Source organism: Ursus americanus, chromosome 25 (genome assembly GCF_024610735.1).
Source record: "Ursus americanus isolate L20-20 chromosome 25, mUrsAme1.1.p, whole genome shotgun sequence".
Taxonomy (NCBI): domain Eukaryota; kingdom Metazoa; phylum Chordata; class Mammalia; order Carnivora; family Ursidae; genus Ursus; species Ursus americanus.
Genome location: NC_142151.1, coordinates 15,666,628 through 15,691,777, shown reverse-complemented (window position 1 = coordinate 15,691,777; position 25,150 = coordinate 15,666,628). Strand labels below are relative to the sequence as shown.

General features: G+C 42.2%; 1 protein-coding gene across 2 annotated transcripts in view; it reads left to right on the top strand.

The window, feature by feature from the left end:
* Positions 1-419: 419 nt before the first annotated feature.
* The window catches only part of RERG (RAS like estrogen regulated growth inhibitor), a 113,925-nt gene continuing 89,194 nt past the window's right edge, over positions 420-25,150 (top strand). For both annotated transcript variants that reach the window (XM_087855657.1, XM_045781486.2), the window contains exons 1-2: positions 420-556; positions 3,978-4,141. In XM_087855657.1, the coding sequence (XP_087711783.1) occupies positions 4,081-4,141 (61 nt within the window). In that variant the 5' untranslated portion in view covers positions 420-556; positions 3,978-4,080. The remainder of the gene's footprint in view (positions 557-3,977; positions 4,142-25,150) is intronic.

Sequence of the window (25,150 nt, the reverse complement as noted above, 5' to 3'; positions counted from 1 at the left end):
GGAGAATTAAATGTACCTCAAGGGGATGTTGTGAGCATCATTTGAAGTAAGGAATGGAAAACACCACGGAACGATGCGTTCACACGCAAAGTTTTAACCAAGGAGAGAGGTCCTTTTGTAAGAACCTAGAGGCCGAGAACTAAGCAGGGGAAAGGGAAGGCAGCCCGGGGCGCAGCACGCACAGAGCAGATGTGTCTCACTCTCCGGGCGGGGAGGCGGCGTCGCGGGAGGAACCGGCCCCTGGCCCCAGTAGGGGGCGCCAACGCGCTGCACTGCAGCATCCTGGCGGCGGAGCGGCGGCCCCGGCTGGGCTGAGCTCGCGTCCTGCCGCAGTCTCTCCGCCGCTGGTCCGGGCGAGCGCGAGCGCGGAGACCCCCGCCGGTCGGTCAGATCTTGCAGCTGCCGCGGCGGCTCCCACGTGCGATCGCGGCCCCGCTCCTCGGAAACGCAAGCCACAGGCTGGGCTGCGCAGCGTGGGAGGGCTTCGCGGTCCCGGGGGACCGATTCCGAACTTGCAGGGGACCGCGGCTCTCCCGGGCCTGGAGAGTGTGAACAGGTGAGTGTCACGCACGTGTCCAGGTGGCTCTTTGGGGACGACTTCCTGCAGACCCTTGAGAGCCCCCTGAACGCTTGGCCTCTGGGTCGGTTGTCCTGGTCATCGGGTCTTCCCTGGGCGGCTTCGGGGTTCGCTGAGAAAGAGATGGGAGCGCGGCGCCCAGAGCTTGACAGCGCCCTCCGAGAGCTGAGACTGAGGATGCCCTTTTGACTCAGGCTGCATTTCTCTCCAGGTTGAGAGCAAATGACCTGCAGTCCGGGATGGGCTTGTTGATCATTCTAGGATACCTGTTGCTTTTGGAGCAAAGCTATCACCAGGGCTCTTGCACAATTAACCTCGTCGCTGTGGGTGCTGCGTTGCAAGATTAGGGAGCATTCCTGGTGGGGAGAAGAGGAGAACTTGATTTCAGAGCTAGAGAAGAGGCTCTCATTCCCATGACCAGACTAGATGCTTTCCTTGCCTAAACAGCTGCGCTTTATTTTGATGATAAATACAGAAGTTAGAAAAACTGTTACCTTATAAACATGTTCCCCCCCCCCCCGCTCCCGGAAAGAGGAAGTGGAAAGAGGGGATTTTGATAAGTATGGTCTTGGAAATGATGAATGAAACCTTTCTTTCAATAAACGTAAAAAAAAAAAAAATCAGGTTATTGGTGACCTAAATGTCACAGGTCTAACAGATCGTAAGCTCCTGGAAGGTAGCCACTTTTGTTTGTCTGTGCTTAGCATAATTGTGGAATGATCAATGAATGTATTAGTAATAACATAGGATTTGGAGGCTAGCTTCTTTTTGTCTTCTTTCTAAGCTTTCTTTTAGTTCCTTTATGTTTGGGGGGAGAGACTATGCCTTAAATCTCTTAAATATCTAGGTATCACTGATTTTTAGCTTTAGGAGTGATAGAAACTCAGAAGTTTTTGTCCTAGTAAAGCACTGTCCACATAATAAGTAAATGGCAACTTCTAGACCCAGCCAGAATATTTCTGTACAATAACATTAAAACAAATGTTTTTAGGTCCATGTTATGGAAAGTCTTGGATTATAAATTACTTTAAACATCAGACATTGGCAAAAGGTCACTTATTACAACAATTTACACATTTATCATTGTTTTATGTCTTTGTCAAATGTAACTTTTCACATTTTTATGTGAAAAACAAACTGTTGAAAGATGCATGTCAGTTTGTGTCATCCTCTAAGTGATTTTTCTAAACATAAGGTTGACAATAAGCAGCTGTATCTTTATAAGTGAAAAAATTAACCCACACGATTTCTCTTTCTCGTGTGAAATTCCTATACCTCTGAGGCCATTTGGAAGTTAATGAAATATTTGACTTAACAAATGTTTTTTAAAAAAATCACATTTGATGGCCACTTTCATGAACTATAAATAAGATAGATAATTACTTAGGTTTTACGTGCACGGGAATGAACAATTTTGCATGAAATAACAAATTGTTGTTTATACAAGCTCCAGACCCTTGCATGGTCTAGGTTTCAAAGAAATGCTTGGCCATTCTTATTTAGAATTTATGTAGTTATATATCTCAATATATTATGCTTCTGTGATTCTCCTGTAATGAAGCCCGGAACTTTAAACATAGGGCCTTTCCTTAATGAACACACATAAAATGACAAATAAGGAAATTCTTTTATCTTGAGCCAAAAGCAGGGGCCTGGACAAATTGCAGATGTTAAAGCTTCTGGTTTTTGTACTATTAATGATTACAGAGAAATTTTTTTGTTATTGGAGGTGAGGTAAACAATAGTTAGTGTCAATGTTGACCTTTTTATCCTTCAGAGGAAGCTCTGGCCCTTTGGAAATCAGCAAGTGCAAAATTCGTTAGGTATGATGCGTGATGAGGAAAACAATTACATGTTCCTGTCTTTGTAGAGATCCTTTTTCAGAAGGATTTTTACTTTTTTCCTTCTCTTGAGAAGCTCCTTTGAAAAGTTGTAGATGACAAAATGCTGGCAGGAGCACTTTACACGTTTAGATAACAGATTTGTGTTGCAAAAATATCTCTGCAGACTGAAAAAGAAAAGGATGAAATGAATGAATCACTGAAGTGATTAAGTTTAACAAGGATGAGAGTGAAGTCTTATATTTAGGTTTAAAACACTGATTGCAGAAGTTCAGAACGAGGGAGTCTGCAGTTCCTGCGAGAGCCGTGAGTCTGGCTGTGAGTGGCGGAACAGCCACAGCGCAGCTGAGGAACAGGGAGAATCTCGGCGGACTTTGGCGGGTCAGTGTGTCAGGTCGTATCTCAGGTAGTGAATGCAGTGGACGCCATGTTTTTAGTGATTAAATGGCAAGTGCCAGCAAAGAGGGCTCCGTGTGGTAAAGAGAGAAGGCGAGAGTCAAAAACAAAACAAGACAAAACGAACAAACCCATACAGCTCATGAAGAACAAGGGAAGATGCCAGGTCTCATTTTCCTAGGAAGCAGTAGCCTAGGATGGGACCAAGGGCCCTAGTAGCTGCTAGGCTACTTGAAGGCTTCTGAGTGAACGTAAACGAAAAGTTGACGTAATGTCCACTCACCAGCACTGACCTCAGGTATCTGAAAGTGGCCAATCAGATGCAAGATGGTTGTCTGATCTTAAGGAAGGATTCTGGCCATGGCTGGAGGATTCCTTTGGTTGACCCCAAGGTTCTTTCCAACTTTACAGATTCATGGTACTAAGAACCTAGGTGTCGTTCTTAAAGCTCACGCCTGTATCAAATGTGCTTAGATCGTATGTAATGTTTCCTAAGTGTTAGGGCAGTGTGAAGTGTCAAGGTTGTCATAGAAAAGGAATCAGAAGTTGAGGCGTGGCATTTATCATTTGTGTACCAGGGACATTGTGCCCAGAAAAATATAAAATTATAAACTAGATATTATATATCAATTCCTGGAACATGAATACCTGTCATGTGACTCAATTATGTGATCTAGTGTGAACTGAGCTAAATTTAACCTTGAAGTGCAAATCCAATCATTATAGTAGGATGGATTAGGATGAATGTATATTATTCAGCCCTCAGGAAAATAAAGACTTCCAAATGTGACTCTCCCCATCATGTGTGTTGGGCATTGGGTATTTATAAACACGTGGTAAATACACATATTCCCATACTTCAACTGTTTGTTATCCATTAGTGACCCAAAAGCAATACCTTCATAAAAAAGGTCTTAGATAATGCTATTGGGTATGAAAATGCATATGTTTTAGAACCAAAGAGATCTAAGTTCAGGTCATGAATCTATCACTTATTAGTTGACTAGTTTGCAGTAAATTATTATAACCCTACACAGGATTGCGATGGAGACCAAAATGGAAGATGGTGATAAAGTGAATGGTGGCGGGCAGGGAGAAGGTGCTTAATAACACTAATTCCTTTCTCCAGTCACTTATGAATCCCCAAATCTCTTTTGTTCAAGGATTGCAAGTTTACAATGATATGGTGAATCCCAAGGCTGGAACCAAAAAGATTTTCTCAGCTCTTCAGTGTGCACGGCAGTGAATTATCTACCAACACCCAGCATGGCTAAAAGTGCAGAGGTCAAACTGGCAATCTTTGGGAGAGCAGGTGTGGGCAAGTCTGGTAAGTTTTTTGTTGTAGTTGTTGTTGTTTTGTGTGTGTGTGTGTGTGTGTGTGTGTGTGTGTCTTTGATACTGCCTCCTGGGATTAGACAGAAGGGTGGTTGGCATTTCTCATAGTCTCATGTGTTGCTCTTTTAGATGAAGTCTCTTTGCCTTTATCTAGAACTTTCCTTTTGCATAACCAGTTTTGTGTCCTTTTTGGCTTATTGATGATGAGGCAGCTCTGCTGATAATACACAAGGCAATGGCTATATCATAGGTCTTGATGTTCTGAGGAAGGGTATAAAACAACACTCCAAAGAAATCAGATTGTGGAAATGAAAAAAAAATTTTTTTTTCTCTTTTTCCTCTTTACAAGATCCCGAGGGGCCAATTTTATATCTCATTCATCTTGATATTGCAGCAGCCAGCCCAATGTCAAGCATGTGTTGGGTGCTTAATAAATGCCTGTTGAATGAATATATCTTTTCAAGAAACAGAATCGTATTATTACCCAACACTTCTAAAACTGGGGGGACTGGGGAAAATGTCGAATGCATGAGCTCAAGCAAGACAGCTATTGCCAGTGCCTCTGGACTGAATTTAAATGATCGCATTGTGGCTTACACTAGTAAATCAGAGGATTTTTTGTTTTTTTTTTGATTCCTCACCTAAGATAAGTCTTGCAGACCTTTAAGATTAAGGGGGAAATGGTGGGCATGAAAATGTATCTAATCCAATTTTGAAAAACGTATCTCACACTTTATAATCAAAGAATAATGCTGAAGAAGATGTTGCAAAAATCTAAGGGCAACATGGCTTTTCAGACCACGTTGTCTCAGTCTCTTCCTGGAGGAAAGAACCATAATTGACTTTGCACACAGAGCTCTTGGTTCACAGGAAAGGACTCAAACAGATATCCAGTAGGGGCCTGTTTGTAGAAGGAAACCCATTTGGGTCACCCACTATAATAGGTAATTCACATAATCTTAAATAAACACATATGAGTAGCTTTTAATTCTGTGACCAACCTCTCCTAACCGGCTCTCTGGTTTAAGTTCAGTAATTCTTTTCTATTCTAAGTCTTTCTCTCTCTCTCTCTCTTTTTCTTTTCATTTTCTAAGAGTGCTCTTTTCTGCCGTCTCCCGTCCTTCTTACTGCTCGCTCTTGCCTCTGGCAGAAACCAAGCAAAGAAAATAGATAGTTGGCAAGGCTTAAAAACTGCCAGCCTTCACAAGATTGAGGATAGTTGAACTCCTCCCCATCAATCTCCTCAGTGTTTCCCGATGGCGTGAGAACCTAATTTCCATGGCTGGTGGAAGATCTGGAGAATGAGGAAGCTTGTTGCAGGGAGTGGAGGATGAAGGGAAGGGAGTGTGTGGGAGGCTGTGCTGCCAGCAATAGCTTGTCTGAGTCCTTCGTGAGTGGAGGGTCTCGGCCTAGGGCTCCCTGTTTATTACTCATTCATTCAAACCTTACCACAGGCAGTCCAAGAAGGGACTGTTTAGAACTTTGATCGTTTACCAAAGTAAACTCCACATAGTTGGACAAGTTAAGCATAAAAATTAAAATTTGGATGAGAGAACTACCTAGTTGTATTGTAGCCATCCCTTTCCCATCTCCACCGTCTCAGAGCGAGCTCTGTACATCGTCGTTTCAAGATTCATCTATCAGCCTGAGCTCTGCCCGTTTGTCTTTCCTGAAGTTGTTTCAATGACTGCTTCAATTATTCCTCTCATTCTCTACCAGCTGTTTTCCCTTAAGCATTTCTTTGACCACTGCACCATCTTTTTCTTTTTTGCCAAGCTCATGGAATGTGGGCTCTGCCCTTACTGTCTTAACTGTTTTTTACCTCTCATTCGCTACTTAAAACATGGCAATCTTCCACTGTAATCCTGCACCCGAACCTGCTTTTGCTCAGGTCACCATTGATCAATAACCAACAAATGTAACGAACATTTCCTGGTTCTGATCTTCTCAGGACTCTTTGTAACATTCAACACAACCTCTTCTCTTTCCTAAACTTCCTTCCCTCCCAGGCTCGCATGACCTCATACTTCTTGCTTTCTTGCTACCTCTCCATGGCCCTCACCAGCTGAACTTCACGGGGGGCTCTTCATCGGCCCGCCTCTCAAGACCCAGGGCTCCCAGGTCCTCCCTACCCACCTCGTGTCTTCTCACTCCATACATCCTCTCTGGGGGCGATTCCTCACACCCAGAGCTGAAGATACACCTGCACACACCATCCAAATTCCGCTGACCTTGGTTTTATTTTATGTAAAATGCCGAAGTTGGACTTGTTCGTTAAGGTCCTTTCTAACCGTAAAGTCTTAGGATTCTTAATGCATGTTCTTTGGCCTGGTTTCTCAATCCACGTCATCTACATTGTACCACTTGTATTTATTTTCCTGTAGGTGAAAAGGACAACGATAGATTACACGCCTTAAACAATTGTCTGTTTGTCTGTCGTCGATACGCAGTGTTTTCCTATTTCGACATTAGTCTGTCTCCCTGAGACCTGGTCACCACACTTCATATTTAAAGGTAGTACCGGTGTGACTGTTGCATGGGAGACAATTCTGAGAACTTTTCTCATAGTTCAGTGAAAACAAGCACAGAGTACTTCGTATCCATCAACTCTGAAACCCGACTGTAGCCATGTTGAACTCGTGTTTATTTTTTTATTAATACGGGTATATGATATCTCTGGCTAGTTCTTGTACCACATGCTCACTTCTCCATCCTGTAGTCCCTGTCCATCTCATAAGTTTTCTTTTTTTAAATCTGTAAGAAGTTATACCTGCTAGAATGTCACTGCAGCTCCTCATTTTCTCAAATGCCTCCCCACAGAAGGTCATGATCTTCCCATGGGCTCAACAGTCTGTTTCTCTCCAGACACCCAGCAGGGGAAGCGTTCCTGGGGGAGGCAGCTTGAGATCTGGGAAAGGTAGAAGCGGCGTGTCTCTGACTGCACTGTTTCAGAGGCCTCTGGTCTTATCCGTACCATCTACTTTGCCCCACACTCACTAGCAGCTTAGAATTGGGAATGAGCAGGACCCTGCTGTCCACTTGCTAACAGAGAGCCATGTAGCCTGGAGTTGAGGGCGGGAGATCTGGGGTCTCACTGGTAGGCCTGACTTCCTATTGTATATTTTATTGGTGGCGTGAACATGCCAATTTCGGCAAGTTATTTAACTTCTCCAGTCCCTCAACTATGAAAAGGATACAGGGGTGCACGGGTGGCTCAGTCGGTTAAGCTTCCAACTCTTGATTTTGGCACAGGTCACGATCTCAGGATTGTGGGATCGAGCCCCCATCAGGCTCCACGCTCATCGCAGAGTCCGCTTTTCCCTCTCCCTCTGCTTCTCCTGATACTCGCGCGTGCGCGCCCTCTTTAAGATAAATAAACGAATAAAATCTTTCTTTAAAAAAAGGATATAATAGTGCCTATCTCAAAGAGGCATCGTTAGGATTGAATGAGCTATTAGAGGTAAATCTTTTAGAACAGCACCTGACACATAGTAAGGACTCCAGTATTAACCGATAGCTTTTACGGGTATGCTCATTTTACTTTGTAAGTTTTCTAGTGAAAGCATACACTCGATGATTTACATTAAAGTGAGTATTTGGGTTTTCATTAAAATCAGAAAGTTTATCAGATAAAAATTCTATATGCTACTCTGCATACCCTAAACACATACACGTGAGTGCGCGTGTGTGCGCGCACACACACACACACACACACACATGCACACACCTTTCTCTTTCTTTTGACAGAGAGAGAGACAGCCAGCAAGAGAGGGAACACAAGCAGGGGGAGTGGGAGAGGAAGAAGCAGGCTCCTAGCAGAGGAGCCTGATGTGGGGCTTGATCCCAGAACGCTAGGATCACACCCTGAGCTGAAGGCAGACGCTTAATGACTGAGCCACCCAGGCGCCCTCTCTGTCTTTCTTTTGAATCCAAAGTCTGGCTAATGTCAGTTGCAGTTTGACTACTGGTGATCATAACAATACTTCTTGCGGCTCATATCTTGGAAAAATGGCCAGAAATACGTTTGTGTCATCAATAAATCATCACCCTTAAATTTGAAAGTGCTTCTGGTATGTGGTAGACAGCTTCTTAAGCCCAGGTAATAGACAAGCCCTCTATGTTTAAAAGAGAATTTAACATTAACCAGAACTTTTTGGTTGACAGGTGGACCATAGAAGTGTTAGCACAGGCAGAATTTCATAATGTGTTGTTTATAAAGGAGCACTGAGAGAACATGTGATGTGTGTGTGTGTGTGCATGTATCTATGTCTCCGTGGTCACATGGTCTCTTGTGTTGGGAGGATTCTCTCCCTTTCTGCCTAATGTTACCCTGCAGTTCTGTCTTCAGGGGAGCCTGCTTGCTGGCTCGGCATGGTGAGCGCTGTGGGGGATACTGCAGACGGCAGAGTCTCAGTGTCCCAGCCCGTCCCCCCATCTTCTCTTGCCCCAGCAGGGTAAACATTTCCCTCACCAGCTGAGGGTAGAGCACTAAGAACATGGCAAGAGGGACATAGATTTCCTTACTTGTGGGCGTCAGCCTATAATTTGACAGGCTCCAGGGGATTGAAGCAGTACCACCTGCAATAAAACCTAGAATGCACACCCCATTTATTTAAATGCTTCCTGGCTTCGTATTATTCAAATTTGTAGTAAGTGTGGGAGGAGCTGAGAGAAAAACCACTGAAATTTTAAATTTAGTTTCGCAGTTGACATTCTCGTTTTAGAATTGAAATGTTGTGCGCCATAGCTAAATATATTTCTTGAAAGGGCTAGTCTCAAAGTTAATTGAGTAATGCTATCCTCTAATTCAGAAGCCAATTGGTGCACTCATCCGTGAAGGCTTAAGTTCATAAATTCAGATTGCTGGGCTGTAAACCAGGGGCTAAACACAAAGGAACTTGTGATATATTTTTCCTGGGCACAAAGAGAAGTGATTTATGTTTCCCTTCTTTTCCTTGTTTCTTTGTTCTGGTTTGCTTTTCTCCCTTTCTCACTCTCTCAATTATAAAAAAAAAGGTTTGAAAAGCTTTTTTCTTATTCTTTTTTAGTGGGACAGGGACAATTCTGATTTTAAATATGACTTTTCCAGTAAGTACCCAATACTGCTTTAATATATATGTGTGCTTTATGGCTGGGGTATGTTCATGAGATTTCACATACAGGAAAGGAAAGCAACAATATCAATAGCTCCTTGGGTAGGTCAGTCTCCTTATGCTATAAAACCAACCTTTGTATTTCATTGTATTTTAAAAATTCATTTATTTATTTGAGAGAGAGAGAGAGAGAGGGAGAGTACATGAGGAAAGGGGAAGAGGGAGAGGGAGAGAATCTCAAGCAGACTCCCCACTGCCTGTGGAGCCCGATGCAGAGCTCGGACCCACACCCTGTGATCATGACCTGAGCAGAAGCCAAGAGTCGCTCGTTCAACTGACTGAGCCACCCAGGCGCCCCCCCCCCAACCTTTGTATTTTAGAACTTTTTCCCTATATGTAGCTATATGCCAGTTTGATTCCTTCGTAGAAACTTAGTGGTGTAATATCATGCTTCTTGAACATTGTTTTCAAGGGACTTCTAAAAGAAGAAGAGAGAGATCTGGGCGATTTGGAGTATGCACAATCATTAGGATCATGTAATTATTTTGCATGCTCAATCAATTACATAAAATATATGCAAAATTTATTATTGCTCTATAATATATCTATGTTTGAATATAAAAATGATACCCCCAGCCAGATAGTGACTAAAATGGACTCACTGGGAAGAGATAGCGAGTTGATCTGTGACTTCAGTAACATGCAGGCTCCAGGTCCAGTTTGAAAACCACAAGTATAGGAAATGGTCTCAGCTGGGCGTGTCTTATGAATGTGAGCGAGCCCTGACAACCGTCCCGTACCACGCTTTTTACCTACTTACATTCTCAGTCCGCTCTTCAAGTTCTTGGTCATTCTTGTTTTAAAATTATATAACTTGAATGGTAAAGTTTCTTTAAACAGTTGTCTGGGTAAGAAGAGGGACAGATTGTGTTTCAGGCGGGTGTGGAACTTTCACAGCTCCTGGACACAAATGTGTATATGTGTGTTTTTATGTGTGTGTGTGGGGGGGGTATGTGCATTTCCTTGGTGGTTATTGAATTTGAAGGATTACCAGAAATGAGGTCCATTGGTATACTTGGTGTTTAGAGGAATGATTGTTTTTTAAAGGACTGGGCCAATGGGAGGAAGTTGGCATCAAGACAAGTTTGGATGGGGCTAGAAAACTAGCTGTTTTCCTGTCGTAAAATGTAATGATATGGTTACCTGTGGCTTTCAAGCATATATACCTTCTTTTACCTGCAAAGATAGCAAAGCAAAAAGAGACAAACAGCCTAGCTGAGTTGATTTTCATTTGTTTCTTCCCCTCCAAGAGGAACAAAAGGGTATTTTCAAATTGCAGATGTAGACCTATGGGTATATGGAGAAGGCATACATCGGTGCAAGCTGTAAGTCACGCTGACTTTTATTGTATGCCCAGAAAGAAAAGCAAAGATGGGGAATGGTGAGGGCTCAGAAAAAGGAAAGAAAAAGAAAAAATGAAAAGGAAAGGAAAATTAAAATCAAAGTCAGTTGTTAATTGGTGGGTAGTTAAACATTTTGTGGGTTGGCAATGACCAATTCTTTGACTTTTCTTAAGGAAAATATAGTTAGGGAGGAAACAATACTAGAAAACAAAACAAAACAAAATCAAGACCTGGTTTTCAAAGCCAAAAGGACATACCTCTGCCCTACTTCTTTCTATTGGAATATGTTCTTAAAATTGGAGTGCCCTTTATTTTTACCTTATGGCTAATTTATTCATCGAAATAGTTTCCTGGAGTTAATTGTCAGTCGTCACTTGGTTCCATTTTGATTTCAACTTGTTTTCTTGGCAACTGACAAGGACTAACTTTAAGGAAAGGGAGTGAAGAAAATTGTAAATCATCCATGTAATTCCCCTTTTTATTCCTGGTATTTCTCCAACTTATGGGTTTGGGGAAATCAGCCAAGTTTTCAAAGTGGTACTGTCCTTGGAGCCAAAATTCCAGAGCAAACGCATCTCTGTTGCTACAGCTGCCTTTGAAAATTGATGTGGTTTCAGAAAAACAGCCATAATTTCTTCCATCCCATTAAAAATGAACGCAGTTACGTTATAAAGGGAATGCAGTCTGAAAAGGTAATTTCAGCACAGAGTAAGCAAATAGGTAAAGTTCCTATACGTAACCTATGAGAGAGCGGTCGTTACATAGATCACCCAGCTTCTTGGGGCACGGCCAAGTCTAGAATCCTAGTTTACGACTCTTGCAAGTTTGCCACTATATGTTTTCATTTCGTACCCCCCCTTCTTTTCCACATTCTTTTGAACACCTTCTCTTAGGAAATGAGGTGGTCATTAGGATTTTAGGATATGAACCTTGTAAAACCTGAAGAGTTTTGTTTTTATAAGAAATTTCCAGTAATTAATAAATAACTAATGCAAAGCAAAGCCCCTGGGACTCCTGGGTGTGTTGCCTGTCAATTTAGCCCCCTGTGAGATTCTCAGCAACCTGTATATGTAAGAAAGTTCCCCTACAATGTAGTATTTCATTTCTTACAGCATTGGATCAAGTGTAAGAAAACTGATGAATCATCCTCTACTAAAAGATAAATTTCTCATTGCTTTGTGTTTTTTTTAAAGATTTATTTATTTATTTGAGAGGGAGCGAGAGAGCGAGCAAGCGTGCGCCCACAGGAGTGGGAGGGGAGAGGGAGGGAATCTCCAGCAGACTCCCCACTGAGCACAGAGCTGGACGTGGGACTTGATCTCAGGGCGCTGAGATCATGACCCCACAACCCTGAGATCATGACCTGAGCCGAAACCAAGAGTCGGACGCTTAACCGACTGTGCCATCCAGGCGCCCCAAATTTCTGATTGTTATTAAAAGAATGTTTTACACTATGTCCTATCAATAGGATCTAATTATTTATTTATTTTTTAAAAAGCACTCAACTGTACTAACTGAAAGGATTGCGGTTAAAACTTTAGTTTCATCCTGTTCATCTCTCTTTTTATTCATCTGTCAAATGACATATACCTTGGCTGGCTTGCTTGCTTCTTATGTATGTATGTATGTGTGTATGTGTGTATGTATGTAGCAATACAGGTAGGATAGGCTTTGAAGGTACTTTGAGCAATTACAAGTGTGCTATGAATTTGGTCTTTCTGCTATGATGCTCTCGTTTTCAAAGTCCATGTAGTTCTTCCTCTATGTTCCTTAACATTTGCGTTTGGACAAGCCGTATGGTGAGTTCAGTACCTCTCCGTTGCGGGAGGCCAAACAGGCTCAGTCCAGCAGTTGGCCATTAGTGTCCTCCACCGAGGACACAGATTATTCAGAGGTAGCAGGCTTCTGTGCCTTAGAAGTTGGCCCTTTCACATATGTGAAATGAATAAACAGTGAGTTGGGTTTTTTTTTAGGAGCACTATGTAAGCGGTCAAGACGGGAGGAGAGCTTAGGAAAATAATTCAGACTTCTGCCTTATTGGAGAAGGAAGCATGACATGTTGTAGAATTGTTTTGATCAAATCTTAGCATTAAACAATCAAGTGTAAGACATGAACATATTTTTGAAAAAAGGTTTCTCAAATGATATATAAATATATGTATCGATATATTTCCCTATGATCTTAAAATATATTTTTACTCATTCGTTCAGTTATCCACTCAACAGGTATCTGTTGAGCATCACCTTGTGTTCTAGAGTAGTTGCACAGGATTCTAGTACGTTCCAGAAAGGGAGAAGAGTAAATATTTCTACTCGTCATCATCCCCCCTGAGCCTCACACAGTATTTGATGCAGGCTGGGTCGTCAATAAAATGAGCACATTGAGTTAGACTCCGTGTGGTCTATGCGGGCTTTATAATTTTATTCAAAGGCATATATGATAATGGTCTCCTCATTATAACCAAAGTAGTTTCCTCACCGGCACTTGAATATCTCCAGAGATAGGAACTCAGTGTGACTGGATGTAGACCATTCTATCCTTGGACTGTTAGTCAGTGTTTTAGAGAAACAGAACCAATAGGACGAGGACACAGACATACACAATTTGTTTATTTGTTTGTTTGTTTACGCTGGCAAGACTGAAATCTGTAAAGCAAGCTGGCGGGCCGGAAACTCAGGCAGGGGTTAATGTTGCAACCGTGCGGCAGAATTTCTTTCACTCTAGAAACCTCAGTTGTTGCACTCAAGGCCTTCCGGTAATTGGATGAGGCCCACCCACATTATCAGAGCTAATCTCCTTTGCTTAAGGTCAACTGCCTGTAGATGTCAACCACAACTACAAAATACGTTCCTGGTTACTCCTACGGTAGTGTTTGATTAAATAACTGGGCCCGGCGTTCGCCCAGCCAAATTGGCACATAAAACTATCGCAACAGCTCTTCCTGTCTGTTCCTTTACCTTTGGAACCAAAGGTGGTTCATTAGCTTCTACTTGTTGACTTTAAGCTTACCCTCGGACTTACACGGGACATTTTAAACCCCTCTTCCTTACGACAGCCCTTTACGCATTTAAACAGCTAGCAAGCCTGGACCCATGCTGGGTTTTCTCTTCCACAGTCTAGTTACCCATAGTTCCTTCATTTGCCCCACGGAGAGTGTGGTTTCTTGTCACGGCACCATCCTGGCTGTCTTACTTGATCTGTGCACTCCGTGAAATGGGGGGCCTGGAAGAGAATGCAGACATTTCAGAAGTGGGACACCCAGACCAGATTAGAGCACCACTGTGAATCTGTGAACATACCCTGCTTTTGCTAAGACATCCTGAGGTCATTGTTGCTTTCAGGGTGACAGTGGATGCAATGTTGGCTCATGGAGAGACTGCGAATGAAGCTAGCTTTTTTCGTTGTGTTTTTGTTTGTTTTATTTTGTTTTTTAATGTATGTTGTTGCTATGTCATATCTTCCCAAACCTATAGTTTCTATATGTTTAATCCAGGCGTAGAAGTTTATTTTCATCCTCTTAAATACTGTTCTGGTAGATTTCATCTATTCTTCTGGGCTATCCGGAGACTTTTGGATCTAGTATGTGTATCATCTTTCTTTATTTTCTGTCATCTAGGAATATGTTGGTTTTGGAACATTATGGGCCCTGATGCTCTTATTCAATCATAGCATTTTCCACTTTGGTATTATTTAGCTCATTGAAATGATTAAGAATCCCAGTGAGTTTTTCGGGTAATTTACAGCCCGTAAAGAAAAACAAAGGTCTTTGGCTCCAAGTGTGGGGACATTACCAGCATATCCCATTACTTCCATGTTCATTAAGTCAATTCTATTTAGATTTGCCCTAGAAAGGGTGATCGGGGAGGATGCCTTACAGTTATAATCCCTTGTTTAATATTATCTTTAGCATTTTTTGTTTCTGTCTCACATTCTTATCTTAGGATCCAAGATGTATCGCTATATAAAGTGCAGAACCACGATCACCTTGGATTGGTCCCAGTACCTATTCTCTACAGAAAGTCGTTTTTCAGGGGCGCCTGGGTGACTGAGTCGGTTAAGCATCCAACTCTTGATTTCAGCTCAGGTCATGATCTCAGGGTCTTGACATTGAGGCCTACATGGGCTCCACACTTAGTGGGGCGTCTGCTTGAGATCCTCTTGCTCTCCCTCTCCCTTTGCCTAACTGGAACGTGAGTGTGTGCTCTCTCTCTTAAATAAATAAATAAATCTTAAAAAAAGAAAGTTGCTTTTCAGACACTCATCCGGGATTTGTATGTACACGTCTGTACTAAAATGGCTGGATTTATGTGATTTGGACCTGCCGCTGCAAATCCCAGCTGAGCTTGGGAAGAGATTTTCTTCATTGGGTGATCCCAGTAGCTGGCGCTCAGAATCACGTGGAGGACTTGTTCAAATACAGGTATCGGGACCCCATCCCCAGAGGCTCCGGCTCAGTAGGTCTGTAGCAGAGTCAGAGAATTTGTATTTCTCACAAGTTCCCAGATGCTGCTGCTGCTGCTAGTGTGGGGACCCCATTTGGGGAGCCATTGTGTTGAGTTTGCTGAGTACTTCATCTCCATTTGAAATAGGTGTTTTCAGCCTTGAGGCCGCATAGAGCTCTTCTCCAGCTGCCTGTCAGAAACAGCGAGTGCCAGCCACGCCATGAGTCCTGGTGATACGGTGGTAAATAAAACAGATGGGCTGTCTGCCCTCATGAGGCCAACATCCGAGGGGGAGTGGATTAAGTGAGCCAAAAATACTCTATGGGGCAAAGCAAATGTGAGGTTTTTCTGAGGTTCTTTACAATTAGAATTTTTCACTCCCATAGTACAGTAAGTTTTATTAAAAAAAAAAGCATATGCCTCATAACTCTGATATGCTGAGCTTTGGTTTTGAGATGAGATGTTGGGCAATAGTAGGGGTCGGTGGAGCTACACTGTAGTGTTAAGTGTCTGGGAATTAAGCATACAGCCTAAGACCATGGTACTGAACTTTCCACTGAGAGAAGCTAAGCAGACCACATAGGAATTGAACCCATAACCCTGAACTTTTCATTGACACCAAGCTCTACCCCCCGTCAAGTTAAGGCAAATGCAGAACCAAATTAGAGTAAGGTAGTTTTTCTTTTGGAACAGTGATTTGGAAAAATGATTTCTCAAATTGCTCTTTGACAGTGCCATTTATAAAACTTACGCAGTGGTGTGTAGAACTGTGGTATTGACAGAAGTTCATAAGTTTCCACTGTTTGGGGTGGAAAGATAACATCGTTTTCTCAGTGATGCATTTCCTGGTTTTTTAAAAGTTTTTCTAAAACTTCTCTTTTGTTTTATGCCATTAGGCAGTAATTTAAGAGGCGAAGCCAGAAATTAAAAAAAAAAAAAGATAAAAAATCGTGCCTATTTATTTGTCTGAAAACGATTTGACTTTTTTGTGCATTATGACCCCCATAAATTACAACTGAATCTAACGACCGAGCCAGCTTCCTAGTCATTTGGCAACACACGTTGAGTTAGAGGTTTTAAAGGAAGACTCAACCACGCATGGTAGTATGAGTAATGGTTATCTGTTCCAATGTCTAGGACATTTTTCCATTCAGATATTTTATATTTATTTAATTTCTCTACAGTGTTCCAAAAGAGGTGAAAACAGGAGCATAGCAACCATGCATTTGAATCCTTGAGTCTCAAAATTTAACCCGTGATTTCTTATGTCTCCCACTCATCAATTTACAAATGCTTATGAGATTCCGCCTATGTTCCCAACTCTTCCACTTTCTCCATCCTTCCATCAATAATGTCAATATTTGTGGGGGAAGTCCAGAGAACTACATCAATGCCTTTGTCTCTTGGGACCTCAGTGTTCTGTTGGATATGTATGACTTATAATTAGATATCAGCTAGTAATAGTTTGTGTCCCAGCAGGATGATTGACTTTTACAATTTTTTTTATCTTAAAATGTTTTTTAAAAAATTGTCAGAGTTGCAAAACAGTAGTGAGAGTTCTTGTGTACCCATCACCTAGCTCTTCCCAGTGATAACATTTTACATAACCACAATGCATTATCAAAACCAGGAAATCAGCATGGACACAGTGCCAGTTGCATGGCGTGGATACTGCTTAACTACAGATCTTAGAGTGATTGATTTTTGACTCAATGTAGCCTCAGAGCCCATTTGGAAAGACAAATGGGGAGGAATACAGAGGAGAGCCTTTGAGAGAGGATGGAGCTCTTCATGAGTTTTCAAAAGGTGAAATCTGATAATGTGTTTATTATCAGAAATTTATACATTGAGGTGTGTGCAATTTAGCAATTTAGATCATATGTAAGATGTCCTAGCAGTTTAGTTCAGGCCATAAATGCTAGAGGAATTGAGGAAAGGAAGAGAAATCAGTGGAAAATACTTGCAGAGACCTTGAGGGAGGCAGTGACACTAAAATCCTGTAAGTTTGGTGGGATTTTTATGGTGAGGAACAGAACGACTTCCCTCTCTGTTATTATCTTTCAAAATTATGATGTTTCCCTCATACCAAGTCACATATGTCATTAATGTTAGGAATTAGAAGGGGGAAAAGGACAACAAAGTGAAAAAAGAAAGAGATAGGAACTGAATAACAGAAAAGGAGAAGAGCTTTGGGAGTTTTGCTGATTCAGTCCCAGGAAAGGTCCTTTGAAAGGTTTCCAGACCTAGCTCAGCAGTCTTCATTCCCTTCGGTGTAGGAGCACAGGCTTGGAGCCCAAGAGATCATTTACTCACTGTGTGTGTGGTCAACTTACTTACCTTTGGGGAGGCCCAGTTGCCTCTTCTGTAAAATGCAAATGGTAACAGTCATCTTATATGGGGCCTGTTGTGCACCCAGACCAAATGAAATCTAGCAATAGTCAGCAATCATAATAACTAGCTAATGCTTATAGCATAGATTATAAGCCAACCACTCTTATAGGACACGACACACGTGAACCCAACTAATCATCACAGCTACTCTATAAATTTAGCCCTACTACTATCCCTCTTTTACAGACGAGGAGCTTGAGGTCCCAAAGAGTAAATAATTTGCACAGGGCCATACAGGTAGCAACTGGATTCTGGCAGAGTTAAGTTCAAACCCGAGCAGTTTGCCTTCACTCTCTGTCGTTTTATCCACCAAACTCTGAAATTTTCTAACCCAATGTCAAGCGCAGTACTAGAAATACCCACCAAGTGTTTTCTTCCCCTCCCGCCTTGTCTCTCTTCCTCATGACTTAGGAACACTTATTTGGATTAATGAGTATCTGTGAAAAGTACTTTACTTCACTTGATCCATTACTAGAGAAAAACAAGGAACTAGAACAGAGAAGACAGTGATTCCATTACTAAGAGATCTTATGGCCCTTATATTACATTTTTATTCAACTCCATCTTAAAAATAATATTTCTATTCCAAATCCTGTCTATGATTTCATGCTAGAGCCTCTTATTTGGCTTTTGAGGCCCAGAAGTATGTGAAGGAGGTGCTAAGGGAGGAAGATGGAAATTATAAAGAAGGACAGAAGAGCCTAACATTGAATATGTGAAAAATGTGAAGTGTGTTAAAAATCCTCAGTGGGAAGGGAGGATACATTAATAAATTGACCTGGAAGAGCCCCAAAAGCAAAACTCAGAAGCTTTTTAAAGACGTGAAAGTCCTAGCATGTCAACATTAAGGAAAATATATAGTCAAGTCAAATTTTTTAAATGATGTTATGTGTTAAAAATATTGGATTGCAGAGATTTCCTCCATTATTTATCACAATAGGAGAGTGTTGTTTTTCTTCACTGAAATACAAGATGTTCTTGTGAACCAAATAGCTGGAAGAATCAGGCTCCTACACAGGGCAAAATGCCAAAAGGCTTCAAACATTTTGTGAGGGCAGATTGGGTAGGATTGGATCCCATCAGATAACTCAAGATCCTTTATCTGCTATGAATAATTCATGATTAATTATTGCTGGAGACTTCTAGGTCAATAAATATTCTTAAAGTCTATGATGCTTCTTTATAAATGCAAGGGACCACTATCATTTATTGTTGCCAATTATTTTTGATCCCATAATTGACTATTCAAAATTACATTACGATGGTGCTATTTTGGATGAATAATTGGCATAAACAGCTGTGATGTTAAAGTGGAAACTTCACATATAGTTTTTTCAGGTCATTGTTTCAGATTCAGTAAAAAGAAGGTTTTGTTCAGTACAAATTAAGAAATTCTCAAACCAGCCATCATGAGAAAACATGAGCTTTGGTAAATGCATTTTATTTAAGGCATTATGAAACAAGACTTTTAAAAATTATCTCTTATTTATGCAATACTGCATTGCCATAGTTAGTAAGTAAACACTTCTATCTTATTTGACACCATATAGAATATTCATCAGAGTCTCCCCAACTCCTTGGTCTGGCTGCTCAGTCAAGTTTATTGTAAGTCCTATGCACCATGTATTGAGTGCCAGTACAATTCACACTGTTGATAAGTTCATTTCTAACACGTGGTTTGAATGACCCAAAATTTACCGTAATTTTATGACTGTGAAAGGGTTTTGTTTTATTAAGGAGCAAATGCAAACATAAAGAGAGCAATCCAAGAAATATTAAGCTTATTTTAATCTTGGTGTATTTTTCTATAAAGATGTATCAATAAAGATGGAAACAAAACTGAATTTTAAAGATACTGGGCTAGCCATTTGATTAAATTAGATAATTTTCAAATCTCCACTGTTACTTGATGCGTGTGCATGTGTGTGTGTTGACTAAGACTATTACTTCAAAACTCCAAACCTACACCCTCTACAAATGGTAGTGTTTCCTAGGTTTGAAACATCTGGAAAATTCTGAGATACTAATGGGCTTAAGATTTAGTCTCCATTTAGTCTCATGTGTAGCTTTTTCCTCTAGTCTAGAATATGGGAATATAAGAAAAAAATGTGACTACCTCTACTCTGGGATAGAGTTAGTCTCATGTGTAGCTTTTTCCTCTAGTCTAGAATATGGGAATATAAGAAAAAACTGTGACTACCTCTACTCTGGGATAGAGGGCTGCAGACAGAATGAAAAGGCCCAAGTGGAACACTGTAGACATATGAGGGCATACAGAAACAAAACAAAACAAAACAACCCACTCATGGTCTTTTCGAATGCCATCACCAAATGGAAACATTTGATAAAATGTGTTAACTATAGGAAGACTAACAATTGTGTTATTTTAAAACATTTGCGATGGAAAAAGACTGCCATGTGTTGCCACTCAGAGCCTCACCCAAAGCTGGTTTATATGAGGTAGTTAATGAGATTTGAGACTTTGGAGCTGGTGAGATTAATGTGAGCTTTGGGACCATGAATAGATACAATGGATTGAGAATATTGAGGACCGTAGGATGCAGTGAATATATTTGCATATGGACCTCCCCTTGGGAGCCGAGAGAGCAGAGACAGACAAAGCAATGACCCCCCCAAGATGTCCATATGCCCTGATCTCAAGAACCTGTCAGTATATTATCTTACATGGCAAAAGGGATTTTGCAGATATGCTTGAGGTTATGAACCTTGACATGAAGAACTTATTCTAGATTGATCAGGTGAGCCCAGCCCAATCCCATGATTCCTAAAAATTGAAGAACCTTCCCAGACTGAGGTCAGAGGCCAAGGCTGGAGGGAGATGTGACTAAGAAGGAATGGTCACAGAGATGTAATGGTGTTGCATTTGAGGACAGAGAAAGGGGACCATTGGCTAAAAAAATGTGGGTGAACTCTGGGAGCCAGAGAAGACAGGGAAATGGATTTTCTCCCACAGCCTCCAGAGAGGCCCTGATGACGGTGTCAGGCTTCTCACTACGAAAGTGTAACACGGCACATTCGTGTTGTTGAACAATAACTGTGTGGTCATTTGGATTCTTAAGCATGAAAATTGAGGCTTCTAGAAGCTACAAACAGTGAGAGACTGCTGAGAATCAATATGTTCAACCCAGAATAAGTTCTCGGAGTCTGTGTCTACATTTTCCCCTTTACCCTGAAGTTCAAAATTGCCTGTGAAAACTCAGGAGTGGAGTCCAAGTAAGACTTGGGGGAGACCAAACAGGTGGAGATGACGAAAATCCTGAAGAATCCTAGCTAGTCAATTTCCAAGTTCAGGGCATTACAACGAGTGATCATTTGAATGAGGCGTGGCCTGCGTGGACTGGAGTCCTGCTACCCTTTTGGTAAAGAAGGGGTGCCTTTGAGAGCGGTACATGTAGGAGAGGAGACTGCACCCATAGTAGTTCAAACCATATGAATATCTCAATGGACGCATCCTCACCAAGGAGAAGACAGTGAAAGGGAGAAAAGGGAGAGCAAAGAAAATAGAGCCAGAGGTTGTGGACTGAAGAGAACCAAAGCGTCGGATACGGGGGCCCAGGCCAAGTGATATCCTCATAGACAGAGCAGTTTACAATCTTTAGGCATCTCTTATCTACGGGCCCTAGATAAGCCAGGCTTTCTGACGGCAGACACCTAAAGGAAGCAAAGCTGGCGGCACGGGATAAAAACCAGTTTCCCTGATAAAGGTTGCTCAGCCTCTGAGTCAGGCTAAATGGTGCCCTGGGTAATGCAGGGCAGCGTGTCTTTTCTCTCTGCACCGCCCACCCCCCTGCGCTCACATGCTGAAGACAGTGTGCCCCGGTCCGTACAGTCAGGAATTTATAAGGTGCAGGGCTCACATTCCTAAGATGACTTAAGTGAGCTTCATGAGAACATTCTGTTGTCTCGCTTTGAGGGCCCATAAACGGTAAATAATAAAAATAGCTTACTTCATCGAACACCAGGCACTTGACAAAGTACTTTACTTATAACATCTCATTTAATGGCTCGCCATAGCACAGCGATTTAGGTCTGGTTATGATCTCTGTCTTACTGATGAGTAAACAGAGGCTCTGAGAGGTTTCACACCTTGCCCAAAAGCATAGATGTAGTGAATGGCAGAGCCAGGACTGGATTCCCGGGAGCGCTGACTGTACATGCTAACTCTCTGCAGTTCTAGCCCTGCTCAGACTGTTCTAGTTAAGCATAGTTCAATTTCAGCAATCCAATAGTATCAGCCAGAGAACGCAAATATCTCCCAATTGTTTTACATTTAACTCTTGGTGATTGATGAGATTCTCCTTGGCCTCCAAAAGAGGCTGCATTTTATGATACCTTGCTAATAACTATAATAACTTTACAGCTCAGTAGCCAGACTTCTTGGATTCAAATCCTGGCTGCACCACTTCCTGGCTGCCCCGGAACATAAGCTACAGAGAGCAGGCATTTTTGTGTGTTGCGATGAGGGCAGCAGCCCCAGCGCCCAGACTTGTGTTGGACACACCGTAGGTGTTCCATAAATAATTGCAGAATAAAAGACTGCCTCTGTTGTCTTTGTGAGTATTACGTGGAATAATCGACGAGCGTACGTGGAACGGTTCCTAGCAACTAATACATGCTCAATGTTAGCAATGGTTATTCTACACGAGATTGAAGCCCTTGATCTTATTTGATGATCAGAAACGTTGTCCCTTGTTCCTGGCCTTGCTTTCACTTCTCTTCTCATTCTCACCTGGGACTAAGCTGTTTCAGTGGCAGCAATTAAGAAGGATTACACAGCATTTATAAGATATAAAGTGTGCTATGAATGCTGAAGCATACCCTTTCCCCTCTAGTACAACGATGTACAAAGGCCCTTTCTTTGAATGAACTACTGACGGCAGTTGGGGAATCAACACTTCTGCAGGTCTTTAAAAAGGTTTTCTCAGCCCAGAGAGGGGGCATGGGTTGTGTTTTCCGTGTAAACGAAATAGTCACCAATCACCAAAAGCTTTCTCTCCACTCATGTGTTTCCTCGAGTTGACTTGGCATATTTTGGGGGCGAGGTCCACAGTCTTGTAAGGAGAGGAGACCTGGTTGACCTTTACACCAGGGTTTAAAACTCGAGCGCAGTCCTTCCTAGGAAGCCCCAGCTTGGGCTTGCATCTGTTTGAGAAAAACTTCCTCAGGGGAAAAGAACAATTAAGACAAGGTGTCAGTTTCTAGCACGTCTCTCCGCCAGCCTCTGTAGCAAGCTATCATGTTAATTACCTTCATCCAGGAAGCCAGGGTCCCCGCTTCAGGCAGAAACGCTGTGCCTGGGTAGAACAGAATGTTTTTCTTTTTTCTGTAAATCAACAAAAGCTCTGCATCTACACCATTTCCCTGGGATGGATGGTGTGCCCATCCCACGTATCTCTACGCCTGTGCTGCTTCTTACTCGACTTAGGATGCATCCTGTTCAACAAGTTGTTGACTGCAGAGGGCTCACTGATGTTAATTGTGGAGGAATAGCCAGTTTCCCAGATTTTAAATGTCTTAAAAGGAGGAGAGAAGTCATTGGCTCCTGTTCCTCAGGTAGTCAAAGATCCCACAGCTTGGAGAGTGTTGCTTTGGGTGAAGCGTGCAGGCAGCCCATTGAGCATCCTGCGTAGACAGCTATGTCCCTTCCACATGCTTGTCCCTCCAGCTCTATTCGAAGTATCTCAAGATACGGAAAACACCAAACCATCTGACTGAGTGGCTCTCCACCTTAGGTTGTTCATAAATCCAATTTAAGTATGATTTGGCGACAGGAACCCAGGGTGGTAAGCAAAGCGGCAAGTCTCTGGGGAGGAGGATGGCATGTTAATAGCATATTTATCATCTATGATGAAACTTCTAGGTACCTGCTTGCCTCAGTTTGGGTCCATACGGCAGCCAACACTGATTTCCTCCCACCTTCCTGAACTGATTTTCTTTTGACCTCAGTTCAATTTGAGACAAATAAATGCTGATGGATTTGGGTAATTAACTCAGCCAAAGGTTGAAAAAAAACAAACAAACAGCCAAACTTATTGTGCGTTAAGAAAGTAAGTAGTGATTTTCCATTAGTGGTTTCAGAACCAGGAGACACGATCATCCCCAGAGCGGAGTGAAGGCCACCTACTTAGCATGAAGAAAAAGAGTGGGCAGAAAAGACTGAGAGATTAATAATGACCTGTCTCTGATGATCCAGATTTCCTAATTAGGCACCCTTGGCGTCTGGGGCAGTGCCCCTTGTACGTAAGGTGGGAAGGAGAGGTGAGGTGGTCTCACAGAGTTTGTACCTCATTCCACCTCTCCCCCGTGAGGCTAATTCTCAGCCATACTGGCCCTTACCCAGAGGCAACGTCTTGAAGGCAGTGTGGGAATCTGCAGTTCTGCCACCATCTCTGGGTGGCCAATTAGAATCTTTCCATGTCAGCAGTTACTGGTTCATTAACCATGACTATAATGATATTCAGGAGGGCTTTGCCCAAGTCACTTGGCAAGCATTAATTTGATACACTGTGACTTTCTGGGGAGTACATTAAACCTTTGAATATTGGAAGACAATATATGAAGATGCTTAAGAAACAAAACGAAAGCACTCTCAATTTCTGATGCATGTCGAAGGGCTGAAGCCTTGACGTAAGTTACGCCACGCCATCCGACAACCTGGAAATGGTCTTGCTGAGATGGTGGGTGGATATTGAGAGGGCTGTGGAAATTGTACCTGGAGAACCAGTAAGATTTTCTTTATGGATTTCATCAAGTTCTCGATGGTCAGACCATCAACACGGTATCGTGCAGCAACCAGAGGGTGAGGTATGGACACAGCGAGAGGTCCTGCTGTGGTCAACCGAATTGCTTTTAACCAGTAAAGCCGAATAGAACTCCTTTCTTGGCAGCCGTAAACTGGACCTCATGTTAAGCGTTCCTGGAAGAGATGGGCTCCAGGCTTTTAAACAACACCAAGACTGTATATATAGTGCGTGAATCTGAGATAATGGAATGCTAGTAAAAGAGCGAAGCATTCCTGGTACAGATTTTACTGAACACCAACCTTTCTCAAGAGATTGGGCTTCTTCTTTTTTCCCCCTTAATTAAAAACATTCAGCCTAATAAAAGCTATTTTCAAAAGCATAGGTTCTGAGGGGAGAACCTGTATATTTTGAGACCTGGGGAGCAGCAGACCCTATATGAGAGAGTAGAGAAAGTGTGCTTCCAGAGATCAGTTTCCAGTGACTTCTAAATGATCCTTTAGGATCATACTTAAATGTCTTTTGCCTTCACTCGCTTAGCAGGCCTGGAATGTGCTGTTGAAGGAAGTGAGTGTTTGTTACTTAGAGTCCAGCCTGGATCCCATGAATGTGTGTCATGCAAGCATAGACGCTCTGCAGCTGGGCACTCTTTTTTACCCTACAGCGAATTATTTCGCAGAATCCCCCCAAAGTTCTCCAAACAGGGAAATAATCTTAAATCCTTGCGCAGAGTTTGTGAGTCATTGTTTTGATTGTTCCTGTAAAGGTACTTACCCCCCCTACCCCTCCACCCCCCCACCCCCGCGCTGGTAAAGTGAAATCTCAAATTCAAATCCTTTTGGGGGAGGGGTGGGAAAGTAGAGACTAAAAAGGAGCCAGGCGCTTTTCACTGATTCACTCCTTTTTATAG